The 18,687-nt window shown below is 40.8% G+C and overlaps 1 protein-coding gene across 2 annotated transcripts in view; it reads right to left on the bottom strand.

Moving 5' to 3' along the window:
* ptpn20 (protein tyrosine phosphatase non-receptor type 20) overlaps positions 1-18,687 on the bottom strand; it is a 35,187-nt gene that overhangs the window by 3,608 nt on the left and 12,892 nt on the right. For both annotated transcript variants that reach the window (XM_077582693.1, XM_077582695.1), the window contains 21 exons: positions 18,483-18,568; positions 17,790-17,961; positions 16,900-17,111; positions 14,945-15,043; positions 14,355-14,866; positions 12,462-13,131; positions 12,146-12,316; positions 11,901-12,075; positions 10,287-10,497; positions 10,152-10,189; positions 9,857-9,943; positions 8,890-8,951; positions 8,444-8,605; positions 8,113-8,362; positions 7,908-8,014; positions 6,896-6,978; positions 5,284-5,417; positions 5,033-5,181; positions 4,854-4,944; positions 2,354-2,688; positions 74-289 (listed from right to left, as the gene is read on the bottom strand). In XM_077582693.1, coding sequence (XP_077438819.1) covers positions 74-289; positions 2,354-2,688; positions 4,854-4,944; positions 5,033-5,181; positions 5,284-5,417; positions 6,896-6,978; positions 7,908-8,014; positions 8,113-8,362; positions 8,444-8,605; positions 8,890-8,951; positions 9,857-9,943; positions 10,152-10,189; positions 10,287-10,497; positions 11,901-12,075; positions 12,146-12,316; positions 12,462-13,131; positions 14,355-14,866; positions 14,945-15,043; positions 16,900-17,111; positions 17,790-17,961; positions 18,483-18,568 — 4,022 coding nt within the window. The remainder of the gene's footprint in view (positions 1-73; positions 290-2,353; positions 2,689-4,853; positions 4,945-5,032; positions 5,182-5,283; positions 5,418-6,895; positions 6,979-7,907; positions 8,015-8,112; positions 8,363-8,443; positions 8,606-8,889; positions 8,952-9,856; positions 9,944-10,151; positions 10,190-10,286; positions 10,498-11,900; positions 12,076-12,145; positions 12,317-12,461; positions 13,132-14,354; positions 14,867-14,944; positions 15,044-16,899; positions 17,112-17,789; positions 17,962-18,482; positions 18,569-18,687) is intronic.

Here is an 18,687-nt window from a genome sequence, read left to right as displayed (position 1 = left end):
TCTTTTGTGATTAATGACATTGTGAATAAATAGTGAAAATGGCAATGCAGCTAATAGAGTGTTTGCCACTCACAGGCAAATCCCTCTCGGTGAGGCTGAGGATAATATCGGTGCAGATGAGAACACCCGAGCGTCCGATGCCAGCGCTGCAGTGGACCGTGACGGGCCCCTGGTGGTGCACTGAGCGCAGGTAGCGGATGAAGCGGACTAGTTGCTTGGAGTAGTGCGGAACTCCGTGATCGGGCCAGTGCGTGAACTTCAGGTGATGGACGTTGTGGGTCTCAGCTGTCTGGAATATTTCAATGTAAGTAAGGGTTCATTAACTCATTCAAACCCCAAAATGTATAAATGCGTTTTTTATTACTTTATCCTTCACGGCCCAAAACATATTTATATGTGTTTTATGTTTTTTTTTAAATGCTAGAGCATACAGAAGGCGTTCTGACATTAAGCAATGGTAGTTATTACAAAAAACGGTCAGCAGGTGGCAGCAGAGTATAAGAGATCAGCCAATGACATGCTGCAATAAGCTCTTTTTGTCAGTGTTTTCAAAACTTAGCTATAGTCTAATGTTAATTGCTGCTAAACGGAAACAGATGCAAATATACTTTTTCTTTCCGATGAAAGAAGAGACGCTAACCTTTCTTTTGGTATGGTCCATGTTTTTATAGCAATAGAACAGAATATTCTGTGGACCTTGCAAAATCATTCAAAATCCAGTAAAACAGCCAGGAACAAAAGGGGTTGTCTCAGTGAAAATGGCTGGGAGTGAATAAGTTAAAATAGAAGCTTGGATTCAAATACAGCCTGCTTTAGTAGCTAGGCCCATTTTGAGTACAACCAAAATCTTCATCACTTCATAAATGGATGGATGAAAGATGACTAAGTGAACTGCATCCATGTCAATACTCTCAAATGCCATTAAGATACCATTTCTGGAAGTATGTTTATAAAGCTATACTAATGCTTAGAGTGCATTTTTACTGCAGGGCTGAGCATTTTTTTTCACCTTAAGTTCTATCCCTGTCCATCGTTTCTTATGCCTAAGGCCAATAAAGAGGAAGTCAACCAAAACAAATATCTCTGGGGGCGGCCATTTTGTACTTGTTGTCCACTGAAAATGACATCACAGTTGCTCAGTATAGACCAATCAAGGCACACCTGTTTTCTGAAAATGAGCTGTGATAGGTCGTTACCTAAACCCTAAGCTGTGTTGTGTTGTCATTTTCAGTCGACAACAAGTAGCAAAATGGATGCCACCAGAGATAATTTTTTTATTTGATTTCCTGTGAGATGAAACTGAGATGGATAAAAGCAGGTGGATTTTGCTGCTTTATTTATATTCCACAAAAACAATATGAATCAGAATGCCGTGTTTAGACTCGTGGGGCCACATACAACATATTATTGTCACGGACATTTTGGGGTTGACTTTCACGTTAAAGTTCCTGAGCAGAAAATTCAATTTTGAATCGCTACTGCCACCTGTGGCCAAAAACTTAAACTGCACACATCCTTCTTCACGTACACAATGCGCACAGGACATCACATCCACAGACAGAGGACAGGAAATTCGAACCCGAAAACAAGTAAGCTATTGGCCAGAGGCTTGTAGGAGTACCCATTGTGAACAGCTAAGGTGTTAATCTGCTAATTAGAAGATGTTTCAGTCATAAGTACAGCACTCAACTAAAAAGGCTATAGTAAAGATATTTTGTTACAAAGAGCAACTTTTAGGATGCAATTCAATGTTCCCTTGCTATTTTGCGGTTCGATTATTGCAGATTCACTCTATTGTGGACTTTCATTTATGACCATTTTCTGGTTAATGTAAGTCATTTTCTGATTAAATAGGAAAACTTCAATATAGTTATTAAGCTGATGTTTCATCATCGTCATGCTCATTTGCTACCAGGGTGAGGAGTGCACATCTGCTTAAATTAATTTAGGAACGCAGCCTTGCATTTTAAAAGTTATATTTTTTAAGTGAAAGAAGTAAATACAGAAGGATATACAGTAGCCAATTTACTGTACCTGAGTGCTGTACTCACCCATTACCTACTTTTTGTACTAGTATGTACCTGCATATTATTAATAAGATAAGATTTTTCCTCTGGATGGTTGTATTTGATCTTAAATCCATTTAATATTTTTCTTATTTTGTAAAGGGAAAACTTTTTTTCGTTACAATTATCTGTCATTGGTTTACTGTAATGGACATTTTATGTATCAATAGTACTATAGTGGTATCGGTGACTACTCAAGTTGAGTAATCATTATGGTTTCCCTGAAGATGGCCAGATCAAACTTCTCGGTACAACTATACATGTTCCAAGGCATCAACGTCTCTCACCTCTGTTTCCACCATTCGGATGACTTTGATGTGGAAATATTCCAAGCACTGCTGGTTCACCAGATGGACGTGATACTTGCCCGTGTCCAGGGGCTCGTTGGGCTTCTCAGGCCAGTACTTGTGACATTTCACCCTTCCTCGTTCTACTTCCTGGGTCATCATAGCAATCACGTCCGCTTTGTTTTCCCAGATCATTTGCCAGAACGCAGTCACCGTCGAGGGTAGCGGCCCTTGGCAGGAAATGTAGGAGAGCGCCTCATCTCCCGCTTGCATGCGGATGTGGCTGGCGTTGATGTAGTCGCGCTTCTCCCCGAGGGTGACGCGGGTTTTGTCATCTGTGGATGGAAAAGAAGACACACAGCCAGGGTGAGTGTATGGTGTGTGTCCATTTACTTGCAACAGATTTCTGATAGTTAACTTTCCTCAGTTGTTTTGCCTAAACGTATGCAAAAACTAAATAAAACTGAGTTAACCGCTTTGAGGTCTGTAACAAGGTTGGTTTGTTGGTGATGAGAGGACTAATAGAGTCAAAGTAGTCTTCCCACCTACTTGGAATGTACTAGAAAATGGCTGTTTGCTAAGGAATGGATTGGATCAGTAAATAACCTGCTGTATGCACAGGCATAGGAAAGGGCATATGGTGAGGGTCAGCCATATTCCACTGAGGCCCACTATCTTTGTTGTCAGCATGCTCATTCATCTCTGACTCCCTTCACCCACCCCAAAAATCAAATCTCTGGAGGCTATAAAGTAAATGTGCTGCATGTTTGTCTTAATATGGATGAACAAGTGTGATTTGCTTTCTCTTTATTCCCAACAAACCAACATCATTATTTCATAGCCATTTATTTTTCTGTGCCTTAATCCTTCATTGTGTATAAACATCTGGACACATACATCAGGAGGGGCACATTTTGACATATGCTGGGCCTCTTTTAAAATAATTTAGTAGGATTTCCTACCAAAAGAAAGCATTGTATTCTAACATGTGGGGGTAAAGCATTTTTCATAATTATTTATATAGTTCAGAGCCATCTGTTTTTTTTCCCTAATCTTTCCTGGTCATCTGCGTGGATATGTATTCTTTATCATGTAGGAACAGTTTAATGGGAGAGTTTGATATACGGCGATCCCTGTTTATTGCAGGAATTATGTTAAAAGACTTTACTCAGTGATATAGAGAGAGGCCATGTAAAGAAAAAAATACTAAAAAAGTTTAAGCCTTAAAATATCCCTCCTACAAGCTTAAAAAACATTTCAACTTTACAAACAACATTAAAAAAATAATTGTAAATGTATTCGACCACACAAAAATTGCAAACAAACGCAATAATAATCAAACATAATCAAACATCTGTTTTAAAATAATCTTCCCACACACTTTAATCCTGGGTTCAATCGAACCGCAGGGGTTCGGTTAGCAAGTCTCAGGGATTCTACGGAGGTCAAGACACTAGGGCTGGGTATCGATTCGATTTTGATTCACAAGAGTTCAGTTCGATTCGATATCAATTTTTCCCGATTTGATTTGATTCACTTCACTTCAATCCGATATCTATTAATTATGGAACATCAATTCTTCTTAAATGTCAAGTACATGATAAAAACTCCACAAATATTTAAATTCCAATGTAAATTTTGCGAAGGCAGTGACTGGTCAAATGATTTAGTTTAATAATGAAAGTAACACGTGTTATAATAATTTAAAGGTGTATTCAAGGATGTTTTGTCGCTGCGTTTTACGGGTGGATCATTTTAACATCATTGCTTCTTAATCCCGTCAATCAATCTGCTGTAAAGACGTCGTGAGTGCTCGTTCCTAGCTGCGCATGCGCACTTTGATTAGTGTAGCGTAGTGTAGCATGTAGCCGCTGAGCTTTGGATTTAGCCATTCATCGTTGTAGCTCCACCGATCTCACTGCATACTTTGAAAATGTCTGAGAGCCGCAAGAGGACATCCGTTTATTAAGTGAGGCCGGCTGCAGAGACTGATGAAGATGAGCTCGCACGTTCCCAACATTTGATATATCACCTTTTCTGAGTGCATCAACCTTTACTAGGGTTTTTCAAGTAAATATCACTCCCCATTTTTAGAGTGTAGGCGTTTCCCCCGGACGAGCAGGTAGGATGGTCTTTCGCATGCGTCACCCTCCTAACTCTATGATTTGTAATGCCAAGTTGAGCATTTCTAGTCCTGCACAACTAACTATCAAGCAAAACTAAAGGAACTCTTCTTAGTTAGTTCCCGTCTTGTCTCACAATGACTTTCCTACTGTGAAGCACATAATTGGAATGACAGCACGTAATGTCTGCTGCCTGTCTGCCCTTGAAGCTACTCCATTTATAAAAGACATTGACCTACATCTCTTATAGTAATTACAAAATGTTTTGCTCATGTTCTTGGACGACATCTAAGAGAAGTGTCCCCGAATTATAATTAGACCGTGGTGGTTTCAGCAAATGGCAAAAACTAATTCATGTTGAATGGTGAATGACTCACAGGGCAAGATGTCTCTGTAGCGGTTCTTGTCTCTGTTTTCTGGGGCTTTCCCCACCACACAGTCATCAGACGGCTTCAGGTGCTCCAGAGCCTTAAGTCACATTAGTGTGTAACAATGTCAACACGCATGTAATGTCCCATTGAGCAGTATGTGCTGGGCAGTGTTCAATGAAACTCACCATGAATTCTTTGACCAGTTCCTGCTGGTCTAATTGATGCTGCAGAATCTGGATGATGGCTTTCACCCTGGAGCCTGAATACTGGCTGCCTCGAGATGGGCTAATGAGGGCTAAACTGGACAGTTCCTCCTCTGATATTATGGGTGGGCCTAGTCGGGGGATAAAATATAGATGACACACATGATTTGCTTTCGCGGGTTGATCTGGCCCCAGAGCCTTGAGTTTGACACCATAATTGGAGGAATAGACACCTATCTGTGGTGAGGTTGTTTGGTGAGCATTGGCGTCAAACACATTGTCTTCTTCTGCGCTGCTCCAGCCGTCTGATTCTGGTTTTCGGATGCTTTTGCACGACTGGTCCAACAGTTTGATCACAGTGTGTTTCCTGGGGGAGTCAGGGGGCAAGGGGGGAGACCACACCATTTTTATTCTTCGGGAGGTAGGACCAGTTGAGATCATGCAAGGCTGAGTTTCCTTTCCCTGCGACTTTTCCACCTAAAATACAGTATACAACACCATGCTAAAATATCTATTATCATCTATTATCTTTGAAAGGGTTTGGACTGTTATTACAAGGTCCACAGTGTAGCTCAATAACAACACCTCTTCTGCTGAGGTACTAATGAGCTCCAATACAAGAGAGAAAAAAAAGTATTTTAGAAAAAAATAATGTTCAGCTAGCTAATTAGTTTCTACATAATTTGACTTGCTATTAGTATAATATAAGTAAAGATTGAAGGTGCTGTTTTATTCATTGCTCTCTATTGCCTCCCTGTGGTGAACAAGGGAACTTTAGCACAAAACTACATTGGGGGCCTGATTTACTACAGGATTGTGCGTGGAAGAAAAAAACCTAGTAAAGGGTTGATTGTTCATGCAAACAGATGTTGAAGCCAATATACTAACCCAGGATGGCATCTGTCAAATGTGCTAAACACCCACACATTTCATTTTGCACATTCTGGGAGGAGTAGATGTAAATAGATGAATTCAGCATGCACAATGTGATTTACTGTATCAAATTGGAAGGGCTGATTTTTCATCTTTAAATACACTACCATGTCTGAAATGCAGGCGCAAATGGCACCGCTGTGCGTAACCGTGACGAGGAGGAGCAGACGAAATGTGAGGTGACGAGGAGAACGTATCTTTTGCGCATGTATAAACATTTTTGAAATGACAGAAACAAAAATGATCATGACATATATTGTGCATGTATATTTATCAAATTCATTTTGAGAGCTTCTGAATGATCCGAGGGTTGCAACTCACCTTTGACAAAACTTATTTCGACTGCATTTCCTTGCATCAGTGCACTGTGACAATTGCCTGCTGTTGTCCCCTCCCAGAGCAGTTTTTTTTTGGTGTCCCAAGTTTTAAACAAAATTTTATGCAAAATGGGCTCCCGCAATGAGTAAAATATTAATAATAATAATAATAATAATAAAAAAATATATAATAATAATAATTGGAGCGATACACTAATATGTTTGTCTTCTCCTAACACTTCCAATTCCATCACTTTATTGCCCTCCTAAATGTTCCATGGGGAAAACCATTAGCGCTGCCGCTGCTTAAAACACAACACACTGTTTTAAATCCAGCTGTCCCCACCACTTTTACATCTGTTGCCAATGGTGCACATAATATGCTGAATTCAAGGTTTACCAGTAGCACCCACCATTTAGGATCTTAGTAAATCAGGCCCAAAAGGTACAGTGACTCAACTACAAAAATTACAAAGAATGTAAAGGATGTCTTTTCAATCTTACTATTTACAAAAATTAAAATTAACTGGAAAAACAACATGCAAATAAAATGTGGTGGCTAATAGAAGGGAAGAGAAGTTTTGGAAGTTACTACCTGTCAGAAGCTCCATGCAACATTTCAGTGACATTAAGTGATGGGCAGCAAGCTTGATGAGAAGGCGTGCTGTCACAGCTCTCCTAATCCATAGACCAACAGGCAAAGTATGCAACCATTAAAATTAAGCACATTTGTTTACGGACAACAGACACAAAGTCGTGAAGTTTGGAGTTCTACTGAAATGTTGTGGAAAAATAGGCCTCAAAAGTCAAACACAATCATCATGTTTGACATTAGCAAATCTTATGACACTTCAATAAGTGTTACCGAAGAGTAACAGTTATTACAGGGTGTCCGTGGGTCATTAAAAGTCAACAAATGAATTCTGGGGGGAAATAAGACCTTAAATGCCATTGAAAAGCATTACAACAATGTCTAAAATCATTAATTTTATATATATTTATGGAAATTGGGGACTAGTTGTAATTTACAATGAACAAAGAGTCAACAAGTTCCTACATTTTCCAATTAATTTGCTCTTATTTTGAAAAGAAAAATGTACTGTTTGTGTTACCAACATCAAACATGAAACGCTAATACCACCTAGTGGCAGGAAGATTACCTCAATGTTTTACACTCCTTTTAACTTTATAGTATTTTTTTTAACTTAAATTAATTTTAGACATTTCTATTGAGTTATTAATGAACTTATTACTTATGGAAATTGTGATAAAGGGTCTTCTGTTTATACAATAAAATGAATTCAGTATTAATTATATTCATGAATTCATTTTACCAAGCAGATGACATTATGGGCATACAATCACTGTAGTCCAGCATTACTTATAAAATGTGGGACGGCTTCATTATTGCTCTGATTTTCTTGAAGATCTCAAAGGATTTGTGTTTACAATATTATGACATTTAAGAATGTTAAAATGTTATTTGTAACATGGATTGCTTAATTAGCTTTACATTATTTCCTAAGATAATTAGAAGTTGATCTACATCACAAAACTGATTGTGTTTGACTTTGGTTTGACACTTCCACTATGCTCATATGTGTTACCTGATTAATTGGTGTTTCATCCATGACCACAGTCAGTTGTCTTGGAGGAGGTGGTGGCGTTGTGACTAAAACACCTGATTCATTAAACACACATTCTGCAATCGGCTCTAAAACATTATATAAGTGAAAACAACAATGACGTTAGATTTTTTGTGTTTAACAGGACGTGGCTGAACAATGAACATGCACAATGCACAGATACAACCAGGGGGGCGCTCCACTGGCTTATTCATCATGGCGTCAGGTGAGGAAGAGGCATCAGAGGTGGTAACTGGAGCTGGCTGCTCTGCTAGGACAGCCTCGGCGCCCGTGGCCATGTTGGGTGGCGTAGGTGATTCGGAATAGGTCAGCGGCAGGATGTCCCTGCAGATGGTGAGCTGCACTGTTCCTTCAGCTTTACGCAGAATATCTACCACCTTATTGTGGCTCAGTCCCGACACAATGATACCGTTCACCTGGTTAAAGACAGTCAGGATCTATGGTTTTGCCAGAGGCAGACAGGGAAATATTCCAAATCTGTTGTATGGAAATGTTACCTCTAGAAGAATATCTCCCACTCTTAACCTGCCATCCTGCTCAGCTACTCCACCAGAACAGATTTCTCTCACCCTGAGCATACTGCCATTGGTCCCACCAACCAGAGCAAAGCCAAGGCCGCCTCCTTCTGGTTTGCTAAACTCTACTTGCATAATGCAACTCTGAAGGGACAACGATGACAAAAGGACAGCGGAATTGGAATTAGTAAATATCAGAAATTGTAATCTTGTGTACTGAGTGCCGAATCCACAAAGAATAAAATAGCGCTGTTAATTGTAGTTCATTTGCACCCACAGTTGAATCCGTCTTAACGTCCTATTCACAAGCAATATTGTGACAATGATATACCAGCGGAAACAGGCTACATTTGACAGTTGAGCGCAGTTTGCACTTTTTAAAGTTATTAATATTATTGTGTTATTAAAACAAGAGGAAAAACACTTACATCCTGCTGTTCAGCCACAGACAGACATCTGAAGTTGCCTACAGTTCTACTGACAACTTCAACTGCAGGAAAAAAAGAAAAACTTGGTATGAATCAGCAGGAAATGTAGACAAAAGTACTTGCACACGAATATTGATCCGGTCCATTTGATCCAAACTAATTAACATCCAAAGTTCAGCACCTCATGTAGTCTAAGAAAATTCTTCATTGATTTAAACCAATTAGATTGCAGGGACGGAGCCACAAAGTACTAAAACAAGATATACACTGTTCCCTCACTTTTTACTGGTGATACGTTACAAGTTCCCTTGCAAGAGGTGAATTTCCACAAAGAAAAGGCAGACTTTCTTTTATCATTAATTGTTATTATTATTATATTTTTTTTTTTAGGGATTTACGCCTCTATTAAGCAGATGCACGCTCCTCACCCAGGCAACACATGACAACGGCGACAAAATGGCTTAATATTACCCGTAATAATACCGCAACCAGAAGCCGGTTAAAAAAGTTACAATTGGTCATGACTCTCAAGTGAATCTACAATAACCAAACCGCGAAGTAGCGAGGGAACACTGTACCTACCTTCCCCTCAGCCAGTCTGAATTTGAAAGTGTTGATGGCTATGCACCTCTTCTATGACAGCTGAACAAGACAAGGTCTTTTCAAAATGACGCGCTGCGGGTACTGTCACCAAGCAACTGAATCACCTGAACTATAGAACACTATAGGACTGTGTATATGAGTGTGCATGTGCCTGTGTGTGTGTTCTGAATGTTGAAAGACAGAACTTGGGCCCTCACTGCAAGATTAATAATTAGCAAGCCTCTGGCCTCCACTGGTGTATTGGACTGCACAGCTGTAGGTATCACACACACACACAATATCGCTCTGCCAAGCAAGCTCATACCAAGCAACAAGAAGGTGCTAATGGAAAGATATGATGACGAAGATAAGGAGTGCGTCTCACCATCTTCCGGCGGTGATTCTTTGTCAGGAGAGATAGGCTCTTCAAAACGAGCAAAGAACTTCCTATCCTTTTTCCAGTCAAACAGACCTGTAAAAGTACCCAAAAAAGTGTCAGACAGATAATGACCTCATTCCCCTCCAAACCACTTTGGTAATGATTGAACTTAAATGATCATTTAGTTAAACACAAACATATGCAGTTTCCCGGCATCTGTGTTTATAACAAACAAAATCTCCCTCCTTAGGTTTACTGAGGCAGATGAAATCATCTCATAAATTTTTCACAGACTCCTCACCGTTCCATTTGGCCTTGGGCGTCACAGGCTGCTCATCTCTGAAAACATAAGAATAACACAAACAATAGAGAGGGTCACGTTTCTGCATCTCATCTATTTCTTTCATTTTGATTCCACCCATAAGTAGGCACAGACCTCAAGATTTTGATTTTGACTTTACGCGGGGCGATCTCGCAGGCTTTGACAGCATCGTCCAAGGTCATCCCTAAAGTGCACCTGCCGCAGATGTAGAGGATCTTGTCGTTGGGTTGCACGCTGCCTTCTTCGCTGGCCGGTGAGCCTGGCACCACCTCCAGACAATAAATGCCCTGCCATTTGCTGCCAATGCCGCCGGTTAGCTTAATACCTGGAGGAAACAGACACAAATGCCACTCAGTTGTAAGGTTGAGACGGATGTCGATTTTCCAAACATTCAAACATTTAATTCTGCCAAACTACACTTAACACTGGTGTTTAATTACTTATTCATGTATTGCACTAGTGCCAGTGTTAAAAATTAAGCTCAAACTAAACTTTACTCTGGTAAGTAGTACTTCATTTATATAGTGTTTTTCCTCCTTACAAGGTCCTCAAATTACTTCACATTTTGACTACTGATGACACAGCATGAGGAGGTTCAGTACTTTGCACAAGGATACTTTAACATAGTCACACTAACCTGGGATGGTACCCACACTCTCAGGGTTGGTAGGCAACCACTCTACCACTGAGCCACGCCATTCCAAAAACAACAACTGGATGTATCGCTAATGAAATGACAACAGCGCGCTGTAAAATTCGGAAATGAGGGGTATAGTCAATTTTAGCCTGGCAAGCCACACCCACAAGCGTACATAGAAAACAGGCTGGCCAATCAAATTAGTCTATTTTTGTGATGTCGTCTTTTGCTAACACTGTTCGAGTATCCAAACAGAGTGAAGGGCTCCAGGTGGCAGAGTGGTACCGTCATTTGGCTACGTTGCAGGTTGGCGTGGGTTCACTTCCCCGCTTGGGAGACCATGTTCATTTGTGTGCACATTTGTGTGAACAAGTGGGGAAGGAAAAAAAACAAAATCAAAACAGAGTGATTTATGACACCATGAATCTTCAAGTTTTTCCCGCAACAATGACATAAGTCATTCACTACTGTCTCTCTTCGACTAGTAGCCATGTTGGATTTCTTCTCCGTCTCCGCAAATAAAACAAAAAAAAAGACTTCAACGAGTCGGGCAAAGCCGCGAGTGAGTTTGGATTTCCAGGCTAGGTCAATTTAACACTCAAGGTAGTGCTATTCAGGTTACAACCAACATCCACCCCAACACTAAAATAAAACTGCTTACTGCATATTTGATCGACCACCGGAAATTTAACACTGACCAATTTGCTGTGTAATTTTGATGACACAAAAAAACTATTCTTGTTAGCTGACGACATCAAATAAGGCCATAGATCTTGCTTTTCTGAATATATTGCATTATATTCAACAATGCTCCCTAGTTCATGTTCCTCCATGATGCTCTTGGACTTGTTTTTTCCCACCTTTTAAACATGATCTCTTCTGTATTTGACTTTAACTCTGTCTAATTATGCCTCTTTGACATGTTGAAAAAAGAAAAAGTGTGATAAAGTAAAGAGTGTGTACAAAGTTAGGGAGTAAAGTAGGCTATAGATGCCTGAATTATCTACTTAAGTACAGCAACAAAATGTTTGTACGTCGTTACTTCCCCCCACTGGTAATGGCAAAGAATGAAAGACTGGTAATCGTCCTACCAAGCTGTCCTGTTGGTGTCTTGTAGAGGACAATATCAGGCAGGCTGTCACAAGAAGGGGGTGCCACCAGGTTGGTAACAGCCCTGCCCAGGGTCATACTGAGTCTCCTGGGAGAGGACCTGAGAATCGTCATGGCAACCTCATCTGCCACATTGGTAACATCATGTCCATTTACCTAGAGACGATTGAAACAGATGAAAATAATCAAGATAGCAAGTGATGCCTTCAAACAAGTGGGCGTTTACCGTGATAAGCCGGTCTCCAGCTCTGAGGCGTCCGTCTGCCTTTGCTGGGTTGTCCAATATTTCTTGTATGTAGTAGCAGTTGTCTAGTTTGCTTCGGGTAATGGTGAAGCCAAAGCTTCCACTCCTGGACTTGGTCAGAAGGACGGTCAACTCGAATTCTTTTACAAATCCCTGCAAGGCACCAAACAAACAACCAAAGACACAAAAATGTGATCATTGTAATGTAATCCTTTCCACAATATGTACAGAAGATTCTACATGGATTCGGCTCTTTGTTAAAAATATTCGGTGTCTGGACATCAATGAACAAAATGACCTTTCTTCTACTCTCTTCTTCATCCTCTTCATCCTCGTCCTTGTATCCCCTTTCTTTCTTTTCCGGCTCTTCTCTCCGCTGTGCATGACTCTGGGCGGGTTGAGGTACTATTGTAGGTGTAAGGGTGGGAGCAGGTACGCTGACACAAGGAGGCGCTGATGAGATTATCTGGGTTGTTATGGGGCCTGCCGGCGGAGCAGGATTTTGAGGGAGCCCCGCAGCAGGCTGACTGTTTTTAGGGAGGGCTTTGCATTGCAGTGGAAGCTGCTGCCCCTGCTGTAGTGGGTAGTGCTTGGCTTTGGATGGCTGTGTGGTGAGCGGCTGGGACGGGTGTGCCAGGGCACAAGTGGTCAGGGTGTCAGATGAGAGGTTTAGAGGTGATTTGGTAGTATTTGTGCTCTGGGAGCTGAAATTAGACAATGTGTTTGAGGTTTGTAAAACAATAGATGGATTGTTGGAAGTCTGAGAAAAAATCGACGAAGTGGTCTGGGTCTGCGAGGTTAGGCTTGTGTGGTTTGATGATGGTGTTTGAGTGGCCTGATGAGACTGAAAACTTTGTTGAGGTTCCATGGTGGAACTGATGGTCAAATACTCCTCATCTGCCATTATAGTCAGTCCATTTCCCACAAGGCAGTAGGTCACACTTCCATCTGCTTCCTCTCGAACACCACTGCAAAGAAAACAGAATCACTTTCATTCTCAACCCCCCAAAAAAGACATTTTTAATCACCTGAATCAGTTTGGGATAATTAAAGGGGAAGTCAACTCATAAATATTTTTGGGACAATAATATGTTCTATGCAGCCCCACTAGTCTAACTAAAGTATTCTGGTTAATATAGCGTTAGTGGAATATGAGTTAAGCAGCAAAATCCAGCAGTTTTGATGAATATCAGAAGTCAGCCATTTTGCCACTTGCTGTCGAGTAAAAATGACATCAGAAGGTGGGTTTCCATCCACCTATTTTTATTCGAATTTTCAAGTATTGCGAGAAAAAAAACAGAATGGAAACGGCAAAATTCTACCAAAAGTTTTTACGCTTGAAGGGGTGGTTTTTGAAGCGTATTGAAAAAAGGAAAATGCGCATTTTGGCGATGGAAACAGGTTTTGCAAATAAGCGACTACAAGACCAGATATACGTCACATCTTTTGACCAATACTACGTCACACGCATGTTTGTAGTTACAATAAATGGCGGATGATAAAGTAAGATATGTTTGGGGAGATGAAGAAACACGATTCTTTTTATAATTAATTAAAGAAAAAAAACATGAATGCTATTTTAGATGACTTTATTAACATCAGCTCTCAATGTAACGACACACTTCACTTACATGCGGCAAGGAAGCCAACAAGACAAACTACTTCCGTTCAGTCCGTCAAAACCAACATTCCCACCTGGAACTGCCGATTGTCCCAAAATTCCGTCACTACAACGTCATCTCGCGATGCATATTCGCAAAAGAAGAGCGGATGGAAACGGGCATAAGTCGCATGTCAAATAAACTGGTTTGGATGTTGAGGAAGGAAAAGCTTGCGCTATCTGACGATGACCAAGGGCTAACCCTTAAACTGATCATCAGTCAATCAGTCAACCATTTACACTTGCAGTCTTGTCTATGAACCCTTTAGAAGTTACCAAACCTTTTGAGTTCAGCAAGATTCCAAAGAAAAACATGCCTATGTTTCAATAAAGAAGGGTTCGGTGAATGCGCATAGGAAACAGGTGGGGTTCAGTACCTCCAACAAGGGTAAGAACCACTGGTTTAAGAAAAAGTGGGAGATAACTCATTCAGTGCCATTGACGTCTATAGACGTCAAAAACCCATTTTAACTGCGTTGGCACTGAATGAGTTTAAGAAGTTCCGGAAATAATTGCAAGTCATTTCCCTACCTGGCATACATGGAATTTGAAGCAGCCTTAGGGAAGACGTCAAATATAGCAGTCGAACTTGTTGCGACGGCCTCCTCCCGATCCTCGCTTGCCTTCTTTGTTTCTATTTCCTGTTGTTTTTCTGCTTTTTCGACAGTCAGCTGCGACTCTTGATGAGCTGGTCGAAAGCAGATTGTAGGTGAGACGGGCGACGTGGGAGAAGCGGGCGAGGCTGGCGAGATTGGCGTCGGAGGCGACGTGGGAGAGGCTGGTATGGGAGGTGACCCCGCTCGAGGTGAAGATGGAGGAGTCTGTTCTCCTTGCACCTCCCTCTCTTGTCCTCCAAGGAACCTTGGAACTGCCGGAGGCTCTGGGCTTTTCTCTGCTGTGTCGGTCAACTCCTCCTCGAGGACGGAGGCCGTACTCTGAGCAGGTATGTTGACATCAAAATGGAATTTAAGAAGCTGGCTGTAGTCGTCTCCTAGACGGATGTCCAGAGATCGGGATCGGATCTCCCTGGTGGGTGCAGGACTCTAACAAAGAAAGAGAAGATAAAGTCATCTCGCCACATTTTGGGCAATGAGATGTTCTTTAAATTGATGTTTACTCACCAGTGTGTTGTCATCAGCATCGTACAGCATTCCTGGATTGGGTCTACAGATTAAGAGATGTACCGCAGACGGGCCACCTCGTAGCAGGGACAAGACCCTCTAAAATGGCAAAGATAAACAGTGCGGGTAATTCAGGATGGTCGTTATGACCTAAGATGTACTCCAGTGTTTGTGTGATGGTAATTCCTTGTCAAAACACAGAAACACTGTGACACAACCAACTTGCTATTTTGGGTAGCATTAGATTAAAAGATTAGTGAACCAATGATGTAGCCAAGCTGCACTCGTGGTCCTGACGTCCATTCACAAGTTATTTTCTAAACACGCATGCTTGATTCAGCACCTTCTCTTCGGCTGACATAAATGTACAACACTAAAATCATGACCTCCTTTTGGTCTTTTGAGTACAGAAACTACTTGGATGCATGGCGGCCATTTTACGTTGCCACTTGTTAAGCAAGCCCAACTTGAATACACTGACTTCTCTACACCGTTTTCATATTATTTTCTTTCTCTAGAGTCAAAATACCGCAGTGTGTTTTAGTGTTAATTTCGTTAACTAAAACTAAATAAAAATATTTTCGTCAACACATTTTTCAAAGGATGAAAACTAGACAAGACTAGACTGAAACCCTCATTAAAAACAATAATTGGGCCTAAATCAGTATGTATTTTCATCGATTAATGAATACGAGATGAAAATACACTTCACTCAATAAAAACTGGACCAAAATCTACAGACATTTTAGTTCATGAACAAAGACGAGACGAAAATTTGACTTATTTTCTAAAATCCTGTCTATGCTTATCTGTCACTGACACAGTCATTTGACACGCAGTGACACACACTCTTACAAATCCGTAGCTAGCGAGTGCAACATGCACAAACACATGGGACAGACAGGAGGGGGGTTCACGGTGAAAGGTAAAAAAAAAAAGAAGAAAGTAAATTATAGTTATAATGTAACATTAATCCAACTGCTATAACGTTCCGACAATAATGTTAATCCGACAGATTAACTAATGCTGGCTAATTTACAAGCTCGTAGCATGGAGCCATAGTAGCCACTGTAATTGTGTGTGAAGATTGTTTTCATAAAAAAGATGTGAAAATTTTTAGGTAAAATTGTTTTAGATGTTTATTAACATTATCTGCTGACAATAAAGTATACAGAGGTTACTTTGACTAAAACTAGACTGAAATGTTGACAGTTTTTGTTGACTAAAGCTCGATTAATAAAATTATGTTTTATTGTACTAAAATAAAGACTAAAATGTTAGGCTTACAGTTGACTAAATACAAACGGGATGAGGTTGACTAACTATGAAAAAAAACAACTAACAAGCTTGATTGAAACTGGACTACAACTGAGACTAAATTTATGTCTGATAAAATTAACACTAGTGTGTATCTATTCACACATATATAGGTGTACCTACGTACGTGCTTCTGGCGCACAACCCACCGGAACTACTCAAGCAAAAGTAACGAAATCTAATGACGCAGCGTGGAGAGTGACATGATTATAATGTCTTTTATTGACCCTAGAAAGTAAAAATGAAAGTGGAAATGGCGCCTATTGGCGTAATGATGTCCGTGCATCGCAGTTAAGTTTGGTTTATCTCGTATGTTTCATAACTATTTTGACCCGAATATTGACAGCTTGTAAACGTAGTCACTGTCATCCTGCCCTGATACTATCTCCAAGCTCGGAAAGCTCTGGTTTGCCTTCATGCTCCCGTTCCATACATTGCACCCAGATTAGCGACACCAGAAAAAGATGGGGAAAAAGATCAAATCTGCTTTTGTAAAGGGGTTGAACATATGCCATTTGGAAGACTGCAATAGACCTAATCTTGGTAAAGGATGGTTCGAGGTTGCTTTCCTCTATTCTACACTTTGATGTTTTGCACAATTTTGGGACAAATGAAAGTGCAAATCATGTTCAACGTACCTGGTAGGAAAGGTCTTTGACAGGCTCTTTGTTGACAGCCAGAATGATGTCCCCTTCTCGTAACAGACCGCTCTCGTGGGCCGGCTGACCCGGGAACAGACGCTTGATGCGCACCACGCTACCACGGTCTTGCCTCGATTTGAGTTGAGAAATGTTAAAACTGAAGCCTAGACCTGACAAATTCTTCTTCAGGATCACTTCATGCGTGTTTTCTAGGAAAAGAGTTGAGAAGGATTGTCATTTTGAATAATGGTACAAAACCGTCAAAAGTTACTATTATATGATACATTACATAGTCCTGTGTGTAAAAGTCTTAGGGCACCCGTTGGATTGTTGTTTTCATGAGCAGTCATTTTGACACAGTTAATAGAAAACATACAGTAAATGGGGTTAGCAATGACATTAATAAGAGGCTTCCCTTAGGGTTAGGAAAGGCTGAAGCTTTAAGAAAACATTTGTCACTTAAGCCAATAGACAACTGATTTGGGATTTTATAATGTATGTTAACGTTACAATTAAAATAATTACTGCGATTGGCTGGAAACCTGTCCAGGGTTTTTGGCCAAAGTTAAGCTGGGATAGGTTCCAGATCCCCTGTGCCCCGAATAAGCACAAGGGCAATAGGAAATTGATACTTTAAACGATAAAATACCCAATATTAGTCACAGTATGCAGTGGTCAAGGTATATAGAGGCAGTGACCTGTGGTTTTAACTGGACTTGGAATGTGAAAGGTCTCAGGGGAACAAGGCAGCATCATCCCTGGATGACTCTGACAGCCACCACAATGTAACTGTCAGATGACTCACAGTCACCTCAGGCCTGTGTGTGCGTGTGTCTCGAATACTCGTGTTATTTATTTATTTATTTATTTTCTTAGCACACACTCACCATCAGTCACAAAGCTATAGTCCTTGGCACGGCCACTCAAGGTTGTTTCCAAGGAGACCTCAGTCCTGGGGGGCTGAGTTTGTGATGCACTGTGGATGGAGGGTGGGAGGGGGGAGTCGGTTCTGGGCTCCAAGATGACTGTTGGTTCCCTCTCCAGCAGCAAGTTCACCACCTATCACGATAGTTTATTAGTCCACGCTTTGTGTACATTTTTCTTGTCTATGATGTAATATGAGTCCCTTGGTCCTTAAAATACACCATATGAATCTTTTTATTATTATTATTATTATTATTATTATTATTATTATTATTATTATGATGATGATGCTCTAAATATTGGATTAAATCTGTGTGTGTATTTTTGTGTAAAACTTGATTGGCCACAATCAGACTTCTGCTTTAAACACACATCCAAACTTAATAAAAGACACCTCTCCTTTCCCACATGGGAGGGCATCCACAGAAAAAAACAATTGCTTAAAAATTATGCAATATAGTGGGGGCGCAAACGGTGAACCACGGCATAGCAGGGGAACACTTCACAGTATATTCAGTGAACTATATATTTTTAGGAACCAAAAATCTCCCTGCAAAAAAACAACAACAATATACACTCAGTGACAAAAGGGTCAATTGGATTCCCTAGTGTAAGTCTATGCGACAGAGTGTGTGCGTGTGTTTGCGTGTGGCGACCTCCTCGGTCCGCTTCAGGCACTCGACAGCTTGTTGGTGCGTCACAGCCCTCAGGTTGGAGCCGTCAACCTCCAGCAGTCTGTCACCTGTCATATGCAAACACACCAATCTCATCATCATCATCATTAGCAGCATTAATACACCAGTGTACGTGTACGTGTGTGATTCTGCGTGTCTGCGTGTGTGTATTTGACGACATGTAAGT

Source organism: Vanacampus margaritifer, chromosome 12 (genome assembly GCF_051991255.1).
Source record: "Vanacampus margaritifer isolate UIUO_Vmar chromosome 12, RoL_Vmar_1.0, whole genome shotgun sequence".
NCBI lineage: Eukaryota > Metazoa > Chordata > Actinopteri > Syngnathiformes > Syngnathidae > Vanacampus > Vanacampus margaritifer.
Note: the sequence above shows the minus strand (reverse complement) of the source record. Positions and strands in the feature narration are given on the sequence as shown.